This window comes from Symphalangus syndactylus, chromosome X (genome assembly GCF_028878055.3).
Source record: "Symphalangus syndactylus isolate Jambi chromosome X, NHGRI_mSymSyn1-v2.1_pri, whole genome shotgun sequence".
Lineage (NCBI taxonomy): Eukaryota > Metazoa > Chordata > Mammalia > Primates > Hylobatidae > Symphalangus > Symphalangus syndactylus.
In genome coordinates this window covers 137,470,026-137,489,757 of record NC_072447.2, presented here as the reverse complement: position 1 = coordinate 137,489,757, position 19,732 = coordinate 137,470,026, and the positions used below count along the sequence as shown (strand labels likewise).

General features: G+C 42.5%; 1 protein-coding gene across 5 annotated transcripts in view; it reads right to left on the bottom strand.

The window, feature by feature from the left end:
* The window catches only part of HPRT1 (hypoxanthine phosphoribosyltransferase 1), a 68,427-nt gene that overhangs the window by 13,872 nt on the left and 34,823 nt on the right, over window positions 1-19,732 (bottom strand). For 3 of the 5 annotated variants that reach the window (XM_063635052.1, XM_063635051.1, XM_063635053.1), the window contains 2 exons: window positions 14,904-14,950; window positions 14,659-14,735 (listed from right to left, as the gene is read on the bottom strand). In XM_063635052.1, the coding sequence (XP_063491122.1) occupies window positions 14,659-14,735; window positions 14,904-14,950 (124 nt within the window). Of the gene's footprint in view, window positions 1-12,661; window positions 13,300-14,658; window positions 14,736-14,903; window positions 14,951-19,732 lie in introns of those variants that run through there. The other 2 variants (XM_055267641.2, XM_055267640.2) reach the window with 1 other exon arrangement.

Sequence of the window (19,732 nt, the reverse complement as noted above, 5' to 3'; positions counted from 1 at the left end):
AACAGAGTGAGACCCCAGTCTCTCTTTAATATACATACATATACATCAGGGGGTCCAGAGAAGCCCAGCACAGGCTTCCAATGTCCCTCTTCATTTGAGAAGAAGCCACACAGGATGTGATCTATCCCTCTCGAGCAGCAAGCCACAGAGCATGGACAGAATGTCTCTGTCCAGGGAAGCCTGTTTGGAGTTTCAGGGTCTGAGAGACTCACATAGGGGCTGGTCACACACATACAACCTGCTAGCAACTGGCCATGGCACCTGAAACTCAGGACCCCAAGCATGGATCCGGGTTCACACACGTCATCGATCTTTGCACAAAGCAACCCTGACAAGCTGGTATGGTATGTTGCATCGCTCCAGGTGTACATAACAAAATCACGAATCAGTAAAAGAACACGCTGAAGGCCACATTCCCGGGGGATAGCTAAGGGTGAGTCATGGTTCCCTTGGAGACGTGAAAGAAATAACAGAGCTGCCATGTTACCTCTTTGCTCAGAAAACCCAACCGGGAGATTTCTCTATTCCTAACTCCCATCACTTACAAACGGGAGTTGAGGTACAGGTTTTAGGGATAGGGAAGTGAGGGGGTGAGGGAGGTAGGGATTGAGCACCACTTGGCCTACAAATTACATATACTCAGGAATCATGTTTTAATTGAAATTATCATCTTTACCATGAAAAATGGATACCTCTGCTTTTCTGGGCTTTTTTCCTAATCATGTCAACCTTCCCAGCTCTTGGAACAGAATGCAAAGTCCTTTGCATGATACACAGAGCCCCATCTGATCTCCCCACTCCGGGATCTCCCTGCCCTCATCTCCATGGCCTTCTTGCTTCATGTCTCTGCTCCAGCCACGCTGGCAATCCTGAGGTTCCTCACACACACCAGGCCCCTGCCCGCTTCAGGGCCTTTGCTGTCGCTGTTCTGTCTGCCTGGAGTGTTCTTAGAAATCCTCTTCACTGTCCCCTCATCTCCTGCATGTCTCCCCTCAAAGGTCACCTCATCGGAGGCCTCCTGGCCACTGTATCTAAAACAGCAGCCCCTGCCATTCTCTGCGCCCTTTCCTCAATCCTCAAACCTGACAATATATCGTTAACCTGAATATTTAATTATTTTTTACCTGTTCCTCCTCCAACTCCCAAGGAGAATGCCTGCACCATGGGGGTAGGGACAGTTTCTGGTTCACAGCGAGGTCCCGAGGCCTAGCACCATGCCTGGCTGAGTGAGTGCCTATTGAGTGAATGAATGAATTCGATCCAGACAGACACTGGGTGGAAGAAGGAAAAGATTTAGGACACGATAAGATTCCCTATTTTTAGCTACAGACTACAGAGGAAATATTCAACTAAACTGTTAACTTTTCTCTCAGGATTCACATATGCAAATATTATATTTAACATAAACTTTCTTTTAGAAAGGTGATTCTTGCTCCCCTTTAAGGGGCTAACCCTCTAACAGTTGATTTATTTCTTTATTTTTTCTGATGACAAGTAACATATTTGTAAAAGAAAATTAAACAATGCAGAAAGGAGTAAAGTAGAAAGTGCAAGTCCTTTGGACTGGAGGTTAGCGGGAGAGGAAGAGCTGGGGCTAACGCATTTTGAAGGGGACAGCTGTCACAGTGTTGGCATCATGGCAGCTGTGTCCATAGGGCTCACCAAAATGTCCCCCTGGATAAAATGGCCACATCAAGCTGTCTTCTTGCTTTGCTGTTTATGCCCTTTGCCTGTGTTTTTAGGAAAATGTCCTCGAATGTGTATTTTTTTTTAATTTTTAAAGTTTTTGTTATATTAAAAAAGTCTTTTGTCTGTCCAACAAGTTACTAATTCTTTTCTCCAAATTATTGCTTGACTTCTAACTTTGTGGTGCTTTCCACCATTCAGAAGTGATTTTATTTTAATTATTATTATTTTTTGAGACAGAGTCTTGCTCTGTCACCCAGGCTGGAGTGCAGTGGCATGATCTTGGCTCACTGCAACCTCCACCTCCCAGGTTCAAGTGATTCTCATGCCTCAGCCTCCTGAGTAGCTGGGACTACAGGCATGTGCCACCATGCCTGGCTAATTTTTTGTATTTTTAGTAGAGACAGAGGTTTGCCATGTTGGCCAGGCTGGTCTTGAACTCCTGGCCTCAAGCGATCCGCCCACCTCGGCTTCCCAGGGCTGGGATTACAGGTGTGAGCCACCGTGCCCGGCCTCAGAAGTGATTTTTATCGGATGGCGAATTCTGTCAATTCTTTGCCTTTATTGTCTCTGCCTTTGGTATCATGCTTAGAAAGGTCTTCTCCCAGCCGGGCACGGTGGCTCATGCCTGTAATCCCAGCACTTTGGAAGGCCGAGGCGGGTGGATCACGAGGTCAAGAAATCGAGACCATCCTGGCCAACAGGATGAAACCCCATCTCTACTAAAAATACAAAAATTAGCTGGCCATGGTGGTGTGCACCTGTAGTCCCAGCTACTTGGGAGGCTGAGGCAGGAGAATCGCTTGAACCCAGGCGGCAGAGGTTGCAGTGAGCTGAGATCATGCCTCTGCACTCCAGCTTGGGGACAGAGCAAGACTCCATCTCAAAAAGAAAAAAAAAAAAAAAGGTCTTCTCCCTGCCTCCCCCGGCCCCCACCCACCCCCGGATTAGAAAAGTGTTCACCTAAATTTGCTTCTAGTATTGTCATGGTTTGATTTTATTTTTCATTTAAATTTTCAAGGCACCTGGAATTTATTTGGTGATAATAGACATTTATAGCGTGCTTATGATGTGTCAGGTTCTGTTCCAAGTGCCTTATATTGATCATCTTATTTGAAAGCTGGTAGAAACGGTGTTTTCACAGGTGAGGAAACTTAGGGACAGGCGGTTGGGTACTTATCCAAGGCCATACAGCTGGTGAAACCTAGTCCATCTAATACTAAAGCCTATACAGGGTTCTTGTAAGGATTAGAATTGGTGTATGTAAAGTTTCTGGAATATAGGAGGCATTCAACAGATGATAGGGTTTAATATTATTGCATAGTTCCCATAAACATAATTTTTGATGGCTGTATTTTTCAAAATGGTATCTTTTAAAGTTCAGTTTATTTCTAAACTATTATTCCTTCACAAGTATGAAAAGCCTTTAGAATTCCATGGGAATAAATGAAATCTTTATGTCCAGAAAGTGTTCTCATAAACAGGGAGGGGAACAACACACACAGGGGCCTGCTGGGGAGCCGACGGGGAGAGAGAGCATCAAGATCAATAGCTAATGCATGTGGGGCTTAATACGTAGGTGATGGGCTGATAGGTGCAGCAAACCACCAAGGCACATGTTTACCTATGTAACAAACCTGCACATCCTTCATATGTACCCCGGACCTTAAAATAAAATAAAAATAATTAAAAATAAAAAGCATGTTGTCATAAAAAGAAATTTTTGGAAGGATGTACATCAACATGTTTAGAGTTTCACTGGGTAATGGAAAAACTGGGTTTTCTTAAAAAAAAAAAAAAATCTTGCCTCGGCAGGGTGCAGTGGCTCACACCTGTAATCCCAGCACTTTGGAAGGCCGAGGTGGGCAGATCACAGGGTCAGGAGTTCGAGACCAGCCTGACCAACATGGCGAAACCCCATTTCTACTGAAAATACAAAAATTAGCCGGGCGTGGTGGCAGGCGCCTATAATCCCAGCTACTCAGGAGGCTGAGGCAAGAGAATAGCTTGAACCCAGGAGGCAGAGGTTACAGTGAGCTGAGATGTCGTTACTGCACTCCAGCCTGGGCGACAGAACGAAACTCCGTCTGAAAAAAAAAAAAAAATCTTGCCTCTATATTCCAGTTTTCTAGAAAGAGTGTTTTTTTATTTTGTGATCAGAAAAATAACCACAATAACTGCTATATATATGTTTTAAAGGCTATGAATGGAAGGAGGTGCTGCGTATGTAGAGAGTGACAGGCTTATAAGATTTTCTTTTTGGTAAATGGTAAGAACCTGAAGCTGATAGGAAGGATAAATGGAGAGAGGGTGGCTCTCCAGGAGCAGAAGGGCAGTGAAGGAGGGAAGGAGGTCTTCGAGGAGGCAGCAGGTAAGAGGAGGTTTATGCAGCATTTACACAATTATATAAAGACAGAAAGAATGAAAGAAAAGATGGAAAAATGGATACCCTGGTATCAGGGTAGTGGGATGATGGTTGCATTTTACTTTTATTCTGTATTTGTATCTTCTTGTGCATGTTTACTTCTTTTATACATTCCATTTCCCTCCATCCAGATCCATAACTTTTTAAAATTTTTATTATTTTATTATTATTAAGATGGAGTCTCACTCTGTCACCCAGGCTGGAGTGCAGTGGTGCAATCTCGGCTCACTGCAACCTCTGCCTCCCCAGTTCAAGCAATTCTCCTGCCTCAGCCTCCTGAGTAGCTGGGAATACAGGCATGCGCCACCATGCCCAGCTAATTTTTGCATTTTTAGCAGAGACGGAGTTTCACCATTTTGGCAAGGCTGGTCTTGAATTTCTGACCTCAACTGATCGCCCGCCTTGGCCTCCCAAAGTGTTGGGATTACAGGCGTAAGCCACCGTGCCCAGCCTATTATTATTATTTTTGAGACAGGGTCTTACTCTGTCACCCAGGCTGGAGTGCAATGGCATAATCACAGCTCACTGCAGCCCTGATCTACTGGGCTCAGGTAATCCTCCCACCTCAGTCTCCTGAGTAGCTAGGACTACTGGCCCGTACCACCACACTTGGCTTTTTTTTTTTTTTGGTAGAGACGGGTTTTCACCATGTTGCCCAGTCTGGTCTGGAACTCCTAACCTTAAGTGATCTGCCCGCCTTGACCTCCCAAAGTGCTAGGATTACAGGCATGAGCCACCATGCCCAGCCAAATCCATAACTTTTAAAATCAGGGGGAAATGTTATTTATCATGAAACCAAAAGTAGAAAATCTGTTTCCCAGTGCAGGAGGACCATAAATTAGAGGTAGCTGGGGCACCTGACTCTGGCACAGAAGCACCCTGGAAGAAACTTTTTTTTTTTTTTTTTTTTGAGACAGTCTTACTCTGTCGCCCAGGCTGGAGTGCAGTGGCACGACTTTGGCTCGCTGCAACCTATGCCTCCTGGGTTCAAGTGATTCTCCTGCCTCAGCTTCCCAAGTAGCTGGGATTACATGGGCACGCAACCACACCCGGCTAATTTTTTATATTTTTGGCAGAGACAGGGTTTCACCATGTTGGCCAGTCTGGTCTCCAACTCCTGACCTCAAATGATCTGCCCGCCTTGGTCTCCCAAAGTGCTGGGATTACAGGCATGAGCCACCGCGCCCAGCCCACCGTGGAAGAAACTGCTAGGGCTTCCCACCCTTCAGTGTTCTTTCTAGTGGCCTGTTGCGTCTGTTTTCTCTCTCAGGCCCTTGGTCCATTTCCCCACTTCTTCCCCTTTCTGATTAACTATAATTATAGAATTATCCATTTCTTCTAAGAGACTTACATTTTAATATCTCAGACATTGGGTTGCCCACCCCCCTCCCCGGCTCCCGGCTCTTATAATCAGTAGCATGTTGTAATAGACAATGTGTCATGCCACCTAGGTTCCCCTTCCTGGACAGGTCATCTTTGAGTAGTGGCTGAGAATGCTGCCAGCAGACAGCCCTCAGTGAGTGGCTGACTCTTTTTGGAATCACCTCTTTTGAAGAAAGCTACCTCTGCTGAAGAGATGCCCATTCCTAAGGTAGCCCACATCCAATGACCAGTCAACATAGGGATATGAAGACCCAATTCACTCACCACAAGGCAGGGCAACACTGAAGGGCCATCTCAGCTTCTCGAGCTCCCCGTGGGGTTGGCTGAGGCCTTTGTTGCGACTGCATGGCATCCCAACTTCTCCCTGTGCCCCATCAACCCTACTTGGTTCTCCTCCTCCAGTATTAATCCCAAGGGTGTTCTCTCATAAATGTCCTGCATTCTCACCTCCTTTTGAGCCTGCTTCCCAGAGAACCCAACCTGCAATACATCCTAACTTCACTGGCAGCATTTTTTCTTCCTTGGTGGTACATAAAATAATGCTGTATCTTATAATTGATAGCCTCTTAGATTTGATGAAACACTGGAATATTTTTTGGTCTATCAAACTTAAAACATTTTCCATGATCCCCATTTTTACCCTAACAAGCACAAAACGCCACTTTCTTGGCACTTGAGACAACAGAGGTTATTTTTGGTTGCCTACCCAACACCAAACCAATTCTCCGCTTCTTCCTTCTTCATCGAATCCTGATTCTGTTCAATGTGTCCCAAGGGAAATGGAGTCTAATCTTAGCTCCAGAAATGGACCTGACTGGGCAAACGGCAATCCCACCCCCAGCTGCCAGTGACTGGTTAAGAAATGGGCGCATGGGCCCATTCTGGCCAGTGGGACTTAAGGAGAGATTTTTCACCCCTTTTAAGAGAGTTGACACAGAAAGATTTTCTCAAAGAAACTTGCACTCAGATTACTATTGGCAGCCCTTGTCTGACCACAAGGGCTGGCCTTAGGATAAAGTTGGCTCTATGGACAGCAGAATAATGGGGCGGAAATCGCTTGGGTCTTTGACATCATAATGGAGCAGTGGATCAAATTGATCTGGCCTGAGCTACCTCTGCACTTCCCAATTACATAGCCAATAAACCCCCTCATTGTTTAAGCCAGTTTGAGCTGGGCAACCTGACTGGAAGTCTAGAACATCCTAACTGGCACAAAGGCCCTCCTGTCTGGCTTTCTCTCTTATCACTTCCTTCTACATCCTCTCTGCCACAACCACATTAGAATACTCACCATTCCCCACACTGCCCTGTGATTTTCTTTCTTTTTTTTTTTTTTTGAGATGGAGTTTCACTCTTGTTGCCCAGGCTGGAGTGCAGTCGCGCAATCTCGGCTCACTGCAACCTCTGCCTCCTGGGTTCAAGTGATTCTCCTGCCTCAGCCTTCCGAATAGCTGGGATTAAAGGCACCCACCACCACGCCCAGCTAATTTTTGTATTTTTAGTAGAGACGGGGTTTCAACACGTTGCCCAGGCTGGTCTCGAACTCCTGACCTCAGGCGATCGCCCGCCTTGTCCTCCCAAAGTGGATTTCTTTTTTTACCCATGCATTTGCCCAAGCAGACTTTCCGGCTAAAACCTTTCCCCTAGCCTTGCATCCTCTATATCCACCTGTCCAAATTTCCCTCACTCTCCAAAGTCTCATTTTAAATGTTGCTTTTCCTTGAAGCTTCTCCTGGAATGGCCCATCCCTCCCTTCTCATTCTGATCATTTCCTCTTTGAAATCCCACAGCATTAGATATGCCCTCCTCTTCCAGCACTGAATCCAGCCTTGCCTCACATTAGAGTCACTTGTACACCTGACCTTAAGCCCCCTGAGGGCAGGGATAGTTTGTATTTATCCCAAAGTCCTGAAACTAGTACAGAACCCGAGACACAGGAAGGCCCCAGAATTGTCTACTGAATAGAACAATGATAGTGCTGAATTTGGTTGCTCCTTTTAACCTGTATGACCCCAGACGTTTGTTTTCTATGAAGGCTCAAAACATGGTTATGTTTCCTAATTTACAAATAACACATGTAAACCCATGTTTTGAAAATGGGGGTGGGGAGGATCAACTGAAGGCAGCCTCTTCACCCAAGTTCCAAAGGCCAGGTGGCCCATTGTGAACCTTGTTTAACCACACAGAACACATGAATAGCTAGAACAAGGGATTTAACAGTTACCAGAATGTTTTCAGAGAGGTGACTTCAGAAGTGCCAAGCTTCAGGAAGACCCAGACAGAGAAGGGATCGGACAACTTTAGGAAAGTAGGTGCCAAACAGCCCCTTTGCAGTTTATACACAGGCCTTGGTGTCAGAAAAATAGGTTTGAGTACTGGTTATGCATCAGAGATGTCACTCTAGACAAGCTTCTTATGCTCTCTGAGATTCAGCTTTCTCATCTAAAAAATGGGGATAATAGCCAGGTGCAGTGGTTCATGCCTGTAATCCCAGCACTTTGGGAGGTCGAGGCGGGCAGATCCCCTGAGGTCAAGAGTTCGAGACCACCCTGGCCAACATGGCAAAACCCCGTCCCTACTAAAAATACAAAAATTAGCCGGGCGTGGTGGCTTGTGCCTGTACTCGCAGCTACTCGGGAGGCTGAGGCAGGAGAATCACCTGAACGTGGGAGGCAGAGGTTGCAGTGAGCCGAGATTGCACCACTGCACTCCTGCCTGGGCAACAGAGTGAGACTGTCAAGAAAAAAAGAAAGAAAGAAAGAGAAAGAAAGAGAAAAGAAAGAAAGAAAGAAAGAAAGAAAGAAAGAAAGAAAGAAAGAAAGAAAGAAAGAGAAAGAAAGAAAAAGAAAGAGAAAGAAAAAGAAAAGAGAAAGAAAGAAAGAAAGAAAGAAAGAAAGAAAGAAAGAAAGAAAAAGAAAGAGGGGGGTTAATAATAGTGCTTACTTCAAGAGGTTGCTGTGAACACCAAAAGAAGCAATACACACCAAGTGCCTACAGATAGTAAGCACTTGGTAAAAATGTAACTGCCATTAAAAATAAATATGATGCTCACAGGGTCAGTGGAAAGTAGGAGTAGTGGGAACAGAATAGGAGGGAACAAAGCACCTCTGAGTAGACCTTTCTGTATAGCTCTGACTCTTATTATGTTTCACCGTAATAATTCATTAAAACTGGGATATGAAGGCTGAGGGTGTATTTGTAATAAAAACACTAATGAACCAAACTGCATTATAAATGACGGCCACACTGAAAGGGATCAAGAAGAAAATAAGTAATTTTGGAAAACATTATTTTGACTGGATACTGTAAGGCAAGCTTGTCCAACCTGCGATCCGGGATGGCTTTAAACGGGGGGCCCAACACAAATTAGTAAACTTTCTTAAAACATCATGAAATTTTTTTTTTTTTTTTTTTTTTTTTAGCTTATCAGCTATCGTTAGTGTTAGTGTATTTTACGTGTGGCCCAAGACAATTCTTCTTTTTCTAGTGTGGCCCAGGGAAGCCAAAAGATTGGACACCCCCGCTCTAACGCTTCGGACAAAAAGATCTGTCCACAAATAATGGACTCTAGTCAATCTGTTACATGCATATGGAACTACTTTATGATACTAGGGTCAAACAAATAAGTGAATAAAGTGTACATAACAAGAGCCACATTTCCCACTGTTGAAAAAGCTAAAAAGAAGAAGAGGGGCAGGCTAGGATGAAGGCTGTGGATTACAGCAGAAACATTAGTTATCAACTCATGTTTATTTTAATATGTATACAGACAGACACAGAAATAGATGTAGATGTGTGTGTATGCATGGTTAGTATGCACGTTTTATTTCCTAATCCTATCCACTGGGAGGACCTACAAACAATTTACAAATTGTTTGCATGACACTCCAATAGAAATGAGCATGCCTAGCACCAGATCCTGGTTTCTAATAGCATTCTCCAATAATGGAACCAGGGCTCCTTGAAGTAATGGCTGATTCTGGGTCAGGGTAGGGAAAACACAAGATGAGCCTATTGTGTCTTGTAGTGCCAGAAAATAGACACACTCAAAAAAGAGCAGGGGCATGACAAGAGGACACAGGGGGCAACGGGAAGATGTGGGGCAGAAACTTCCAAGCAGAGGAAGCCACATGAAAAATAATCAAACCTTTGACTTATGTTCAGAGCTCTCAGATATTGCCATAATTAAAGGAAAAGAAAAAATGTTGGGAAAGGAAGTTCTACTGAAAAGCTACCAAGCTTGAATGTCACCTCACTCATTAATCATGATGAGGAAGTCCATTATGAAGTACATCCATATTGGGTAAAGAGAAAACTTGAAACTTATTTGGCAGTGTTTAATGCTTAAAGTTGCAAATAATAATGAAAACCATTAAAACATCATCACTCTTTCAAGTGGTTTAAAGTGTCTATAAAATTCACATTTGAAAATGGCAGAACAAGCTGAGCATGGTGGCTGATGCCTATAATCCCAGCACTGTGGGAGGCCATGGCGGGAGGACTGCCTGAGCCCAGGAGTTCTGAGACCAGCCTGGGAAACATAATGGGACCGTATCTCTAAAAAAAAAAAATTAAAAATTAGCTGAGAGTGGTAGCATACACCTGGCCTGAGCCCAGGGAGGCAGAGGTTGCAGTGAGCTGAGATCATGCCATTGCACTCAGCCTGGGCAGCAGCAGAGCAAGGCACTGTCTCAAAAACAAAACAAAACAAAACAAAAAACCCAAAAAACAAAAAGCAGAGTAAATACAATCCTTCATACCAGAAAGTTATTTTGTCTGAAGCTGTCCACAGGATCATAAAATAAGCCAGCAGAAAAGTCTGAAGAGAATGTTGGAGAAACTCTCTTAACAGTCTTTGAAAATGCTTTCTAGTGCCAGAGGAAATCAGTTTACATTCTTAGAGATCAGCTGTGACCTCAAAAAGCTGTGTTTAATGTACAAGTCATCCGGACTTATTACATTCAACGAGCTTAATGTTTTCCTCTATGTTATCAGTGTATTAATTTCTACACAAGAGCTGGGCACTATAGGTTAAGTGGCAATGAACTAAGAGGGCAGATGGTGGAATACAACTGCCTGGGTTCAAATTCCTCATCTGCTACTTACTAGCTGTGTGATCCCGGGCAAATTATGTGACCTCTCTGGACCTACACTTCTTCATCTGTAAAGTTGGGACAATTAAAAAAACCCAAACAACCTACCTTATAGGGTTATTGTAAGGATTCAAAGGCGCTAAGTATCATTCCATTGCATATAGAATTCAATACATGTTAGCTATCCTTAGTAAGTTTTTTTTTTTTTTTTTGCTTAACCTGAAAAATGTTTTGCTTCTTTCTAGGTAATACAGACATTATAATTTTCAAGTATTTTAATTGCTTTTTAACTTCCTATCATTCTATCATTTATCCAACAAATATTTATTGAGCACTACAATTTTCCAGGCACTCTTGTACGTGCTGGGGATATAGCAGTGACCAGGACTGGCAAGGTCCTGCACTCACGGAGCTGACAGCCTACTAAGAGAGACAGACAGTAAGTAAGAAAGGAAAAGATCAATTTAGTAGATGCTTCTAAGGGAACAGCTCTGCCATGAATGTCTCTGCATAGGCCACATAGACAAGGTCAACAGCAGTCTCACCCATCTTGGAGGAACGCCATGTGATCCTCCCAGGAACACTGTAGCATAACCAGTCTTGGGAAGAAGCTGTCCCAAGGCCATTTGTCACCCACCTGCCTATGTTGTGGGAGCTGCCATAAGGCAGTTTCTCATCTGCCTCCCTGGTTCTGACAAGACATGGGACTTTCAACATTGCCTCCTCACTTCGGGGAGAGCTGCAAGGTTATACAATCATTTAGCTAGAGTCTGAAGCTGACTCCTCCAGGACATAGCAACCCACCACTTGTGTCATTCATGTAAATTATATAACATGTTATTAGGTTACACAGCGCCAAACTGCCTATCACCGGCCATTTTTTACCTACAAAAATGGTAATTTCATATGGTTCAACTTACTAGAAGGTGGTAAGTGCAACTGAAAAAAAAAAAGAGTAAAGAGGTTCAGCAGTGGGAAGCTGGATGCAGTATTCAAGAGGGTAGCCAAGTGGACCTCAGCAGGCTGACATTTTAGGAGAAGGGGATTCAGGAGTTCTGGATATTGCACTCACATGTGGTAACACCTACCTCAACCTTACATGGGTATGAACATCAAATGAGATAACAGAAGTAAAAATGTTTTGTAAACTAAGAAGTTCTAGGACTATAGAAAATTATTTAGTTTGAGTCTCCTACTTTGTTGCTGGGAATTACAGCAAACTCTTTTTTTTTGAGACAGGGTCTCACTCTGTCGCCCAGGCTGGAGTGTAGTGGCACTGTCAAGGCTCACTGCAGCCTTGACCTCCCAAGCTCAAGCAATCCTCCCACCTCAGCCTCCCAAGTAGCTGGGACTACAGTTGTGCACCACCACACCCAGCTTTTTTTTTTTTTTTTTGTATTTGTGTAGAGATGGCGTCTTGCCATGTTGCGCTCAGGCTGGTCTTGAACTCCTGAGCTCAAGTGATCCCCCACCCTGGGCTCCCAAAAGTGCTGGGACTACAGGTACGAACCACTGTGCCCGGCCTACAGCAAACTTTTTAAGGAACATGTGTAAGCTAGATGGCTCCTAAGGTTGATAGTTCAAACCTCACGTGGAGCAGATAAACAATTAAGAGTTTTGGCTTAAAACTTTTCTCCTGCTCCCAGAAAACAAAAGGTGTTGTTGTCATTGTTCTTAGTCAATAAAGCACTGTCTACACAAAGAAGGTAATAGGACATATCTGAGAACAATCTGTTGAGATGTAGCTGAGATTACAATCTGAAAAACTGAACAGAATTCCAAAAGAAAGCCGTGTTATTTTAGCATAGTAAAATGTAATATAAAGTGTAGCATGTGTCTGAAATTTAATGTCTCTCAAGTAGCTAGGAATTTTTGTAGCTCCACCAACCCATTCTACCACATAATCATTAAGATTACAATTAAACTAGCTACTAAAACTTAACAAACAAGGAAAATGGAACCAACAGAAAACTAAACTAGGTTAATTTGTAGAGAAATGATAACTATGCATAGTTTTTTTTAAAGAGACAGGCCTTATTTTAAGGATTTTTAAATTGAAGAATTCATAAAGCGGTAAATTTTTGGGAATTTATTGATTTGCATTTAAAAGGAACTGCTGACAAAGATTCACCGGTAATTATTTGAACAAGTTGGAAAATACAGTTAACACTACTGAAACACTACTAAAATAATTCCAGGACAGAACAAAACTTCTTATATGCTGTCTTTGATGTGAAAATTGACTGCTTCTTACTTTTCTAAACACACGGTGGTATAATTAACAATATTCAATCACTTCTGTTCTTTCCTGCATATATAAAAATTAAAATACCAATTAAAAAACTAATATATCTTCTCTTTATTTCTTACAGATACGAGTTCAATGTTTCACTCAATAGTGGTGTGGTTTAAGATAATTTTTTCATTTACAAGTTAAACAACAATCCACCCAAAGGGAACTGATAGTCTATAGGCTCATAGTGCAAATAAACAGTTTAGGAATGCAGCAACTGACATTTCTAAAGTACAAAACAGATAAAATTCTTAGAAGATACATGCAAAAAGCTCTACTAAGCAGATGGCCACAGAACTAGAACATTGATAATTTTACTGGCGATGTCAATAGGACTCCAGATGTTTCCAAACTCAACTTGAACTCTCATCTTAGGCTTTGTATTTTGCTTTTCCAGTTTCACTAATGACACAAACATGCTATAAAAAAAATCCAGAAATTCACATTTAAAAAATATATTCTGAAATGAAAGGCAAGAACAGCATTTTACATATAAGAACACTATTAGTTGTCAGGGTTCTTACTAAACAAACAGAGATAGTACTACTGTATTTTAGATCAGTAACTTTTGGGGAGTGTATCTTTTGAAAACAAAGCAGTAGTCTAACACATTAGTTTAATTTGTTTCTTGTCTTTTTTTTTTTTTTTTTGAGACAGAGTCTCGCTCTGTCACCCAGACTGGAGTGCAGTGGCACGATCTCGGCTCACTGCAAGCTCTGCCTCCTGGGTTCATGCCATTCTCCTGTCTCAGCCTCCCGAGTAGCTGGGACTACAGGCGCCCGCCACCACGCCCGGCTAATTTTTCGTATTTTTTAGTAGAGATGGGGTTTCACCGTGTTAGCCAGGATGGTCTCGATCTCCTGACCTCGTGATCCACCTGCCTCAGCCTCCCAAAGTGCTGGGATTACAGGCGTGAGCCACCGCGCCCTGTCTGTTTCTTGTCTTAATATGCAGTTTTTTGTTTTTTTGTTTTGTTTTGTTTTTGAGACAGAGTCTTGCTATGTCACCCAGGCTGGAGTGCAGTGGCGTGATTTTGGCTCACTGCAGCCTCTGCCTCCCGGGTTCCAGTGATTCTCCTGCCTCAGCCTCCCAGGTAGCTGGGATTACAGGCACGCACCACTACACCCGGCTAATTTTTGTATTTTTAGTAAAGGTGGGGTTTTATCATGTTTGCCAGGCTGGTCTCGAACTCCTGACCTCAGGTGATCTGCCTGCCTTGGCCTCCCAAAGTGCTAGGATTACAGGCGTGAGCCACCGCAACCAGCCTCAATATGTAGTTTTGAAAGACAAATCAAGGAGAGAATTTTAAGCATATCAAAGTGGGAGGCCAGTGTAAGTGGCAAAAAAAGATGGAGTGAAAAACCTGCTTTAGGTAGTGTGCTGTTGCAGTCTTCCTAAATCTTCCTCAACTATGTTCATAAACACATCCATGGGACTTCTGCCTCCAGAGTAAGAGGCAGGTATTCAAAAGACAGTGAATTAAAAGACTAAACTCGATCATTTATTCCTTACTTATGACCACATTTATCATCTGAAATAATAATACAACAATTATTGTATATTAAAGCTGTTCAACTATTTCAGCCAACAAGAAGTGTCACCCTAGCCTGGCCAGGTTCCAGTTCTAAGGACGTCTGTACTAGACTACAGCTTTATGTGACTAATGGGAACCATCAGTCTGTTCAAATTATGAGGTGCTGGAAGGAGAAAACAATTCTCTTTCCTAAATTTTTATGCGGGTTTTGAAAAATGAGTGAGAAAAAGAAGCAATTACTTACATTCAAATCCCTGAAGTATTCATTATAGTCAAGGGCATATCCTACAACAAACTTGTCTGGAATTTCAAATCCAACAACTAAAAAGAATCATAATTCATCATTTAGATAAAGAAAACATCACTTTCAAATCTAATACTGGCAAATGTGCCTCTCTACAAATATTCTCTAAGCAATTATAAGCCATTGCACACAAAACTCTTAGGTTAAAGGTGGTTAAATGATTGACAAAAAAGGAATTCACTTACAGTCTGGCTTATATCCAACACTTCGTGGGGTCCTTTTCACCAGCAAGCTGTTAATTACAAAATGTGACATATAACATACAGAGAGACTACAGGGCATTACAAAAGAGAAGATTAATGTTTCTAAACACTATTTCATTTCATCCGTGCTGAGTGTACCATGGTCACTTTTAACACACCCAAGGAAAGACTATGAAATGGAGAGCTAAATTATGGGGATTAATAGGAAAGGGCAGCAATGAGTTGACACCACAGACAAGGCCCTTGGTTGATCACCTGGAACCTGAAGGGCAGTTCTGAGACCTGCACCCTGACTACCCATGTGTCCATTGAAGGGGAGCTAATAAGAGAATGAATGGGTACAGAGTGTCAATGAGCAAAGATGAAAGGGGCTCTCAGTCCAGAAACCTTGGAAATACAATCCCTAAACTGTAAAAGGGTGTGAGAGAGGTGAGCATCACCTTTTTCACAACATTCATTTCTTTTTTTTTTTTTTTTAGACAGAATCTCGCTCTGTTGCCCAGGCTGGAGTGCAGTGGCATGATCTCCGCCCACTGCAAGCTCCGCCTCCCGGGTTCACACCATTCTCCTGCCTCAGCCTCCTGAGTAGCTGGGACTACAGGCACCCACCAGCATGCCTGGCTAATTTTTTTTTGTATTTAGTAGAGATGGGGTTTCACTGTGTTAGCCAGGATGGTCTTGATCTCCTGGACCTCATGATCTGCCCACCTCGGTCTCCCAAAGTGCTGGGATTACAGGCGTGAGCCACCGCGCCTGGCCACAACATTCTTTTCTTTTCTTTTTTTTTTTTTTGAGATGGAGTTTTGCTCTTGTTGCCCAGGCTGGAGTGCAATGGCTCGCCCAACTCACCACAACCTCTGCTTCCCAGGTTCAAGCGATTCTCCTGCCTCAGCCTCCCAAGTAGCTGGGATTACAGGCATGCGCCACCACGCCCGGCTAATTTTGTATTTTTTTTAGTAGAGACAGGGTTTCTCCATGTTGGTCAGGCTGGTCCCGAACTCCCAACCTCAGGTGATCCATCCACCTCGGCCTCCTAAAGTGCTGGGATCACAGGCGTGAGCCACCGTGCCCAGCCTCACAACATTCTTTTTTTTAAAGAGATGAGTCTCGCTCTGTGGCCCAGGCTGCAGTGCAGTGGTGTAATCACAGTTCACTGCAGCCTTGACTTCTTGGGCTCTAGCGATCCTCCCACCTCAGCCTTCCGAGTAGCTGGGACTACAGGTGTGTACCACTTCGCCCTGGCTGCATCACAACTTTTAATAACTGGCTTACAAAGAAGAACTTTAGGCTAAAACAACTAGTGTGCCAAAAGAACCAGTAATTATTTTTGAGAACAAAAGCTGGAGGTGGTATAAGTCAACTCTACCAAAAGCTAATTTTATAACCCAAATGCTGCCTGTTGAAAAATATTCAGCCATTTAAAAAAAACTATAGAAGCTGCTTTGAAAGTCTTTATAGATGTTAAAGGCAGTCTCAAGAAAACTTATGCTTTCATACCTTCCTAGATAAATATATATGTTTAAAGAGCTGGAAAGGGCCCAAAGTGATCTCAACCTGGACTGCACATCAGAATCACCTGGGAGCTTTAAAAAAACAGAACTCAGCTACTCGGGCCACAGCCCTGACCAATTACATCAGAATTGCTGGAGATGAGACACAGGCAGAAGTTATCCTGGGTTTTTTTTTAACTCTCAGGTGATTCAAATGTGCAGCCTAAGTAGCTAACCACTGACCTAAGCCGGAGACTCCAAGGGATCATCTAATCATGTCCCTCATGACTCTTCCAATAAATGGATAGAGGAGACACTTCAATTCTATTTCCATTTAGAAAGAACATAATAAGCCAATCACAGCAAAAACCCTTCTCTCTACCTGAACTCAGGAATGCTCCAGAAAAGATATCATTACGCTCAGTGCAATCTGTATTAGGAGTTCAAGAGAACTCAGCACTTCATATACCTAGAGATCTGAATGTTTAATAAAGCTCCATCTCTAAGGCATGACTACAGTTGCATCTGAAGCATTTTCCATACTGTAAATGGGTAACCGCTCTTAAGAAGATATACGTAAATGGCCAACAAGCAGATGAAAACATGTTCAACATCATCAGCATCAGAGAAACACAAATCAAAACCACAATGAGATACCACATCACAGCCACTAGGATGGCTACAATAAAAAGGACAGTAACAAGTGTTGTCAAGGATGTGGAGATATTGGAACCCTCATATGTAACTGGTATAAAATAGTACATATACCTTGTTAAATAGTCAGGCAATTCCTCAAAATGTTAAACAGAGTTACTATATGACCTAGCAATTATATACTCAAGAGACCTGAAAACAGGTATTCATACTTGTACACATTCAAATCAACATTATTCATAAAAGCCAACAGGTAGAAACTCAAATGTTCGCCAACAGATAGATAAGCAAAATGTGATATATCTGTACAATGAAATATTATTCAGCCAAAACAAGGGATGAAGTACTGATACATGCCCCAACCTGGATGAACCTTGAAAACACTATGCTAAGTGAAAGAAGACAGGATATTGCATGAGTCCATTTATATGGAATGTCCATTATACACAAATCTGTATGGACTTTCTGTAGAAAGTAGATTAGTAGTTGCCAGGGGCTGGGAGAAGGGAGAATGACTGCTAATGGGTACAAGGTTTCTTTGGGTTCCAAAATGAAATAGTGGTAGCAGATGCACGACTCTGAATATATCAAAAACCACTGGATTGTACAACTTTAAAAGAGTGAATTTTATGGTACGTGACTCAGATCTCCGTAAAAGAGGAGTATGTTTATAGTTCCAGAACCAGCTACATATATAATGTGTGAAAAATCTTACTATCTTCCCTACATTCTAAAACGCAATTAAGCAGCTGCTCACTACAATGAGATCACAATCACATTATAACCAACAGTGAAACAGTGCTTTGCAGTTAAAAAGATTTTCAAGGCCGGGCGCGGTGGCTCACGCTTGTAATCCCAGCACTTTGGGAGGCCGAGGCGGGCAGATCACGAGGTCAGGAGATTGAGACCACAGTGAAACTCTGTCTCTACTAAAAATACAAAAAAAATTAGCCGGGTGTGGTGGCGGGCGCCTGTAGTCCCAGCTACTCGGAGAGACTGAGGCAGAAGAATGGCGCGAACCCGGGAGGTGGAGCTTGCAGTGAGCCGAGATCGCGCCACTGCACTCCAGCCTGGGTGACAGAGTAAGACTCCGTCTCAAAAAAAAAAAAAAAAAAAAAAGATTTTCAAATATATTATCTCCTTGACTCAGTTTCCCTGAGAAAAAGATGTTAATAATCATTCCCCTTTAAAGATGAGTAAATCCATTCAGAGAGATTAAATATGGAATAGTCGCTCAGATTAAGTGGCAGTGAAATGCCAGACTAAACTCCCAAGTCCATGTGTTTCTCACTTTACTGCTCTGCCTAGAACATGAAAACTGGAACTGGGTGGGAAGAACCTTAGAAGTCATCTAGGCCACGCATTTTTTTTTTTTTTTGAGACAGGGTGTCACTCTGTCACCCACGCTGGAGTGCAGTGGTGTGATAACAGTAGGCCACTTATTCTCAACAGAGGCGATATCATCTCCAAGGAAGCCAAAACTAATTCTCAGCAGGGAGAGTGGAAATATTAGACATTACAAGATTTGTGACCCTCCAAAACTCAATCCTACCTGACAATCTTATTCCTTAGTGTTTAATTTCTGAGTATCATATAAGCAGCACTGACATGGAGTTCAAGGAAGATACATGAAATGTATGCAAGATCAGTGCTACAAAACTATGGTGAATAGATGACTTGGGTCAAGAAATGACTCAAGTATTCTTTGAGCATGTCCTACCTGTGGCAACACAAAATCTCGCTCACGAACCAGTCTATCTCAATTCCACAGCATACACCAGGAAAGAACAACAAAAGAATACCCAGAGGATTAAAGTCTATGCCACAGTAGGTTGACATTTAAAACCCTAAAGAGCATGTAGAAAAATAAGCAAGTGCACTGATTAGTTTCTATTAGGTTGGTGCAAAAGCGATTGCGGTTTTTGCCATTTCATAGGATACTACTTAGTGTCCTATAATGTATCACTTATATACTCTCATAGTACCTGTCCCAAATCTATTTAAAAGAAAAACTCACTGATAAACACTTGAACTGGATATTAGAAAAGCCCATACAGTCAAACTGCTGACATATGACTCACTAGAAGGCTTACTCTGATTCAAAGATGCTCGACAGACACCGTGATTTTTTAAAAAGGGCTTATAAAAACCTGTTAATCACTTTGGAAAAAAACAGAAGTTAGAACATTACCTGACCCCTACATAAAAACTGCAGATTGATCGGAGACTTAATGTTTTTAATGAAATTGTAAAAGGAAAAGAAAAACATATTCTTAAATGTTTGTTTGATGTCACTCTATTAAAAACTTAAGGTAGCAAAAGCATAAACTGTGAGTCAGGTTACCTGGGTTCAAATCTCATCTCTATAGCTGACTAGCTCTGTACCTTTGGGCAACTCCCTAGGCCTCAGTAACCTTATCTGAAAAGTGGGAATAATAATGCCACCCCAGAGTTGCTGAGAGATGAAACTAAAATGAGAAATAAACACAGGTAGAACTATAAAAGCAAAAGTCAAACAGCATAGGTAAGATGAGGAGGTGAGGCTGACTTAATAAAAAAGGAAGCAGGCATTATAAAATTTCACTACAGACACAAAGAAGATGCAGCATACATCACTCAATTCCAGGAGGTCCAGATCTTCAGGGCCCACCCTTTCCTATCACTTCC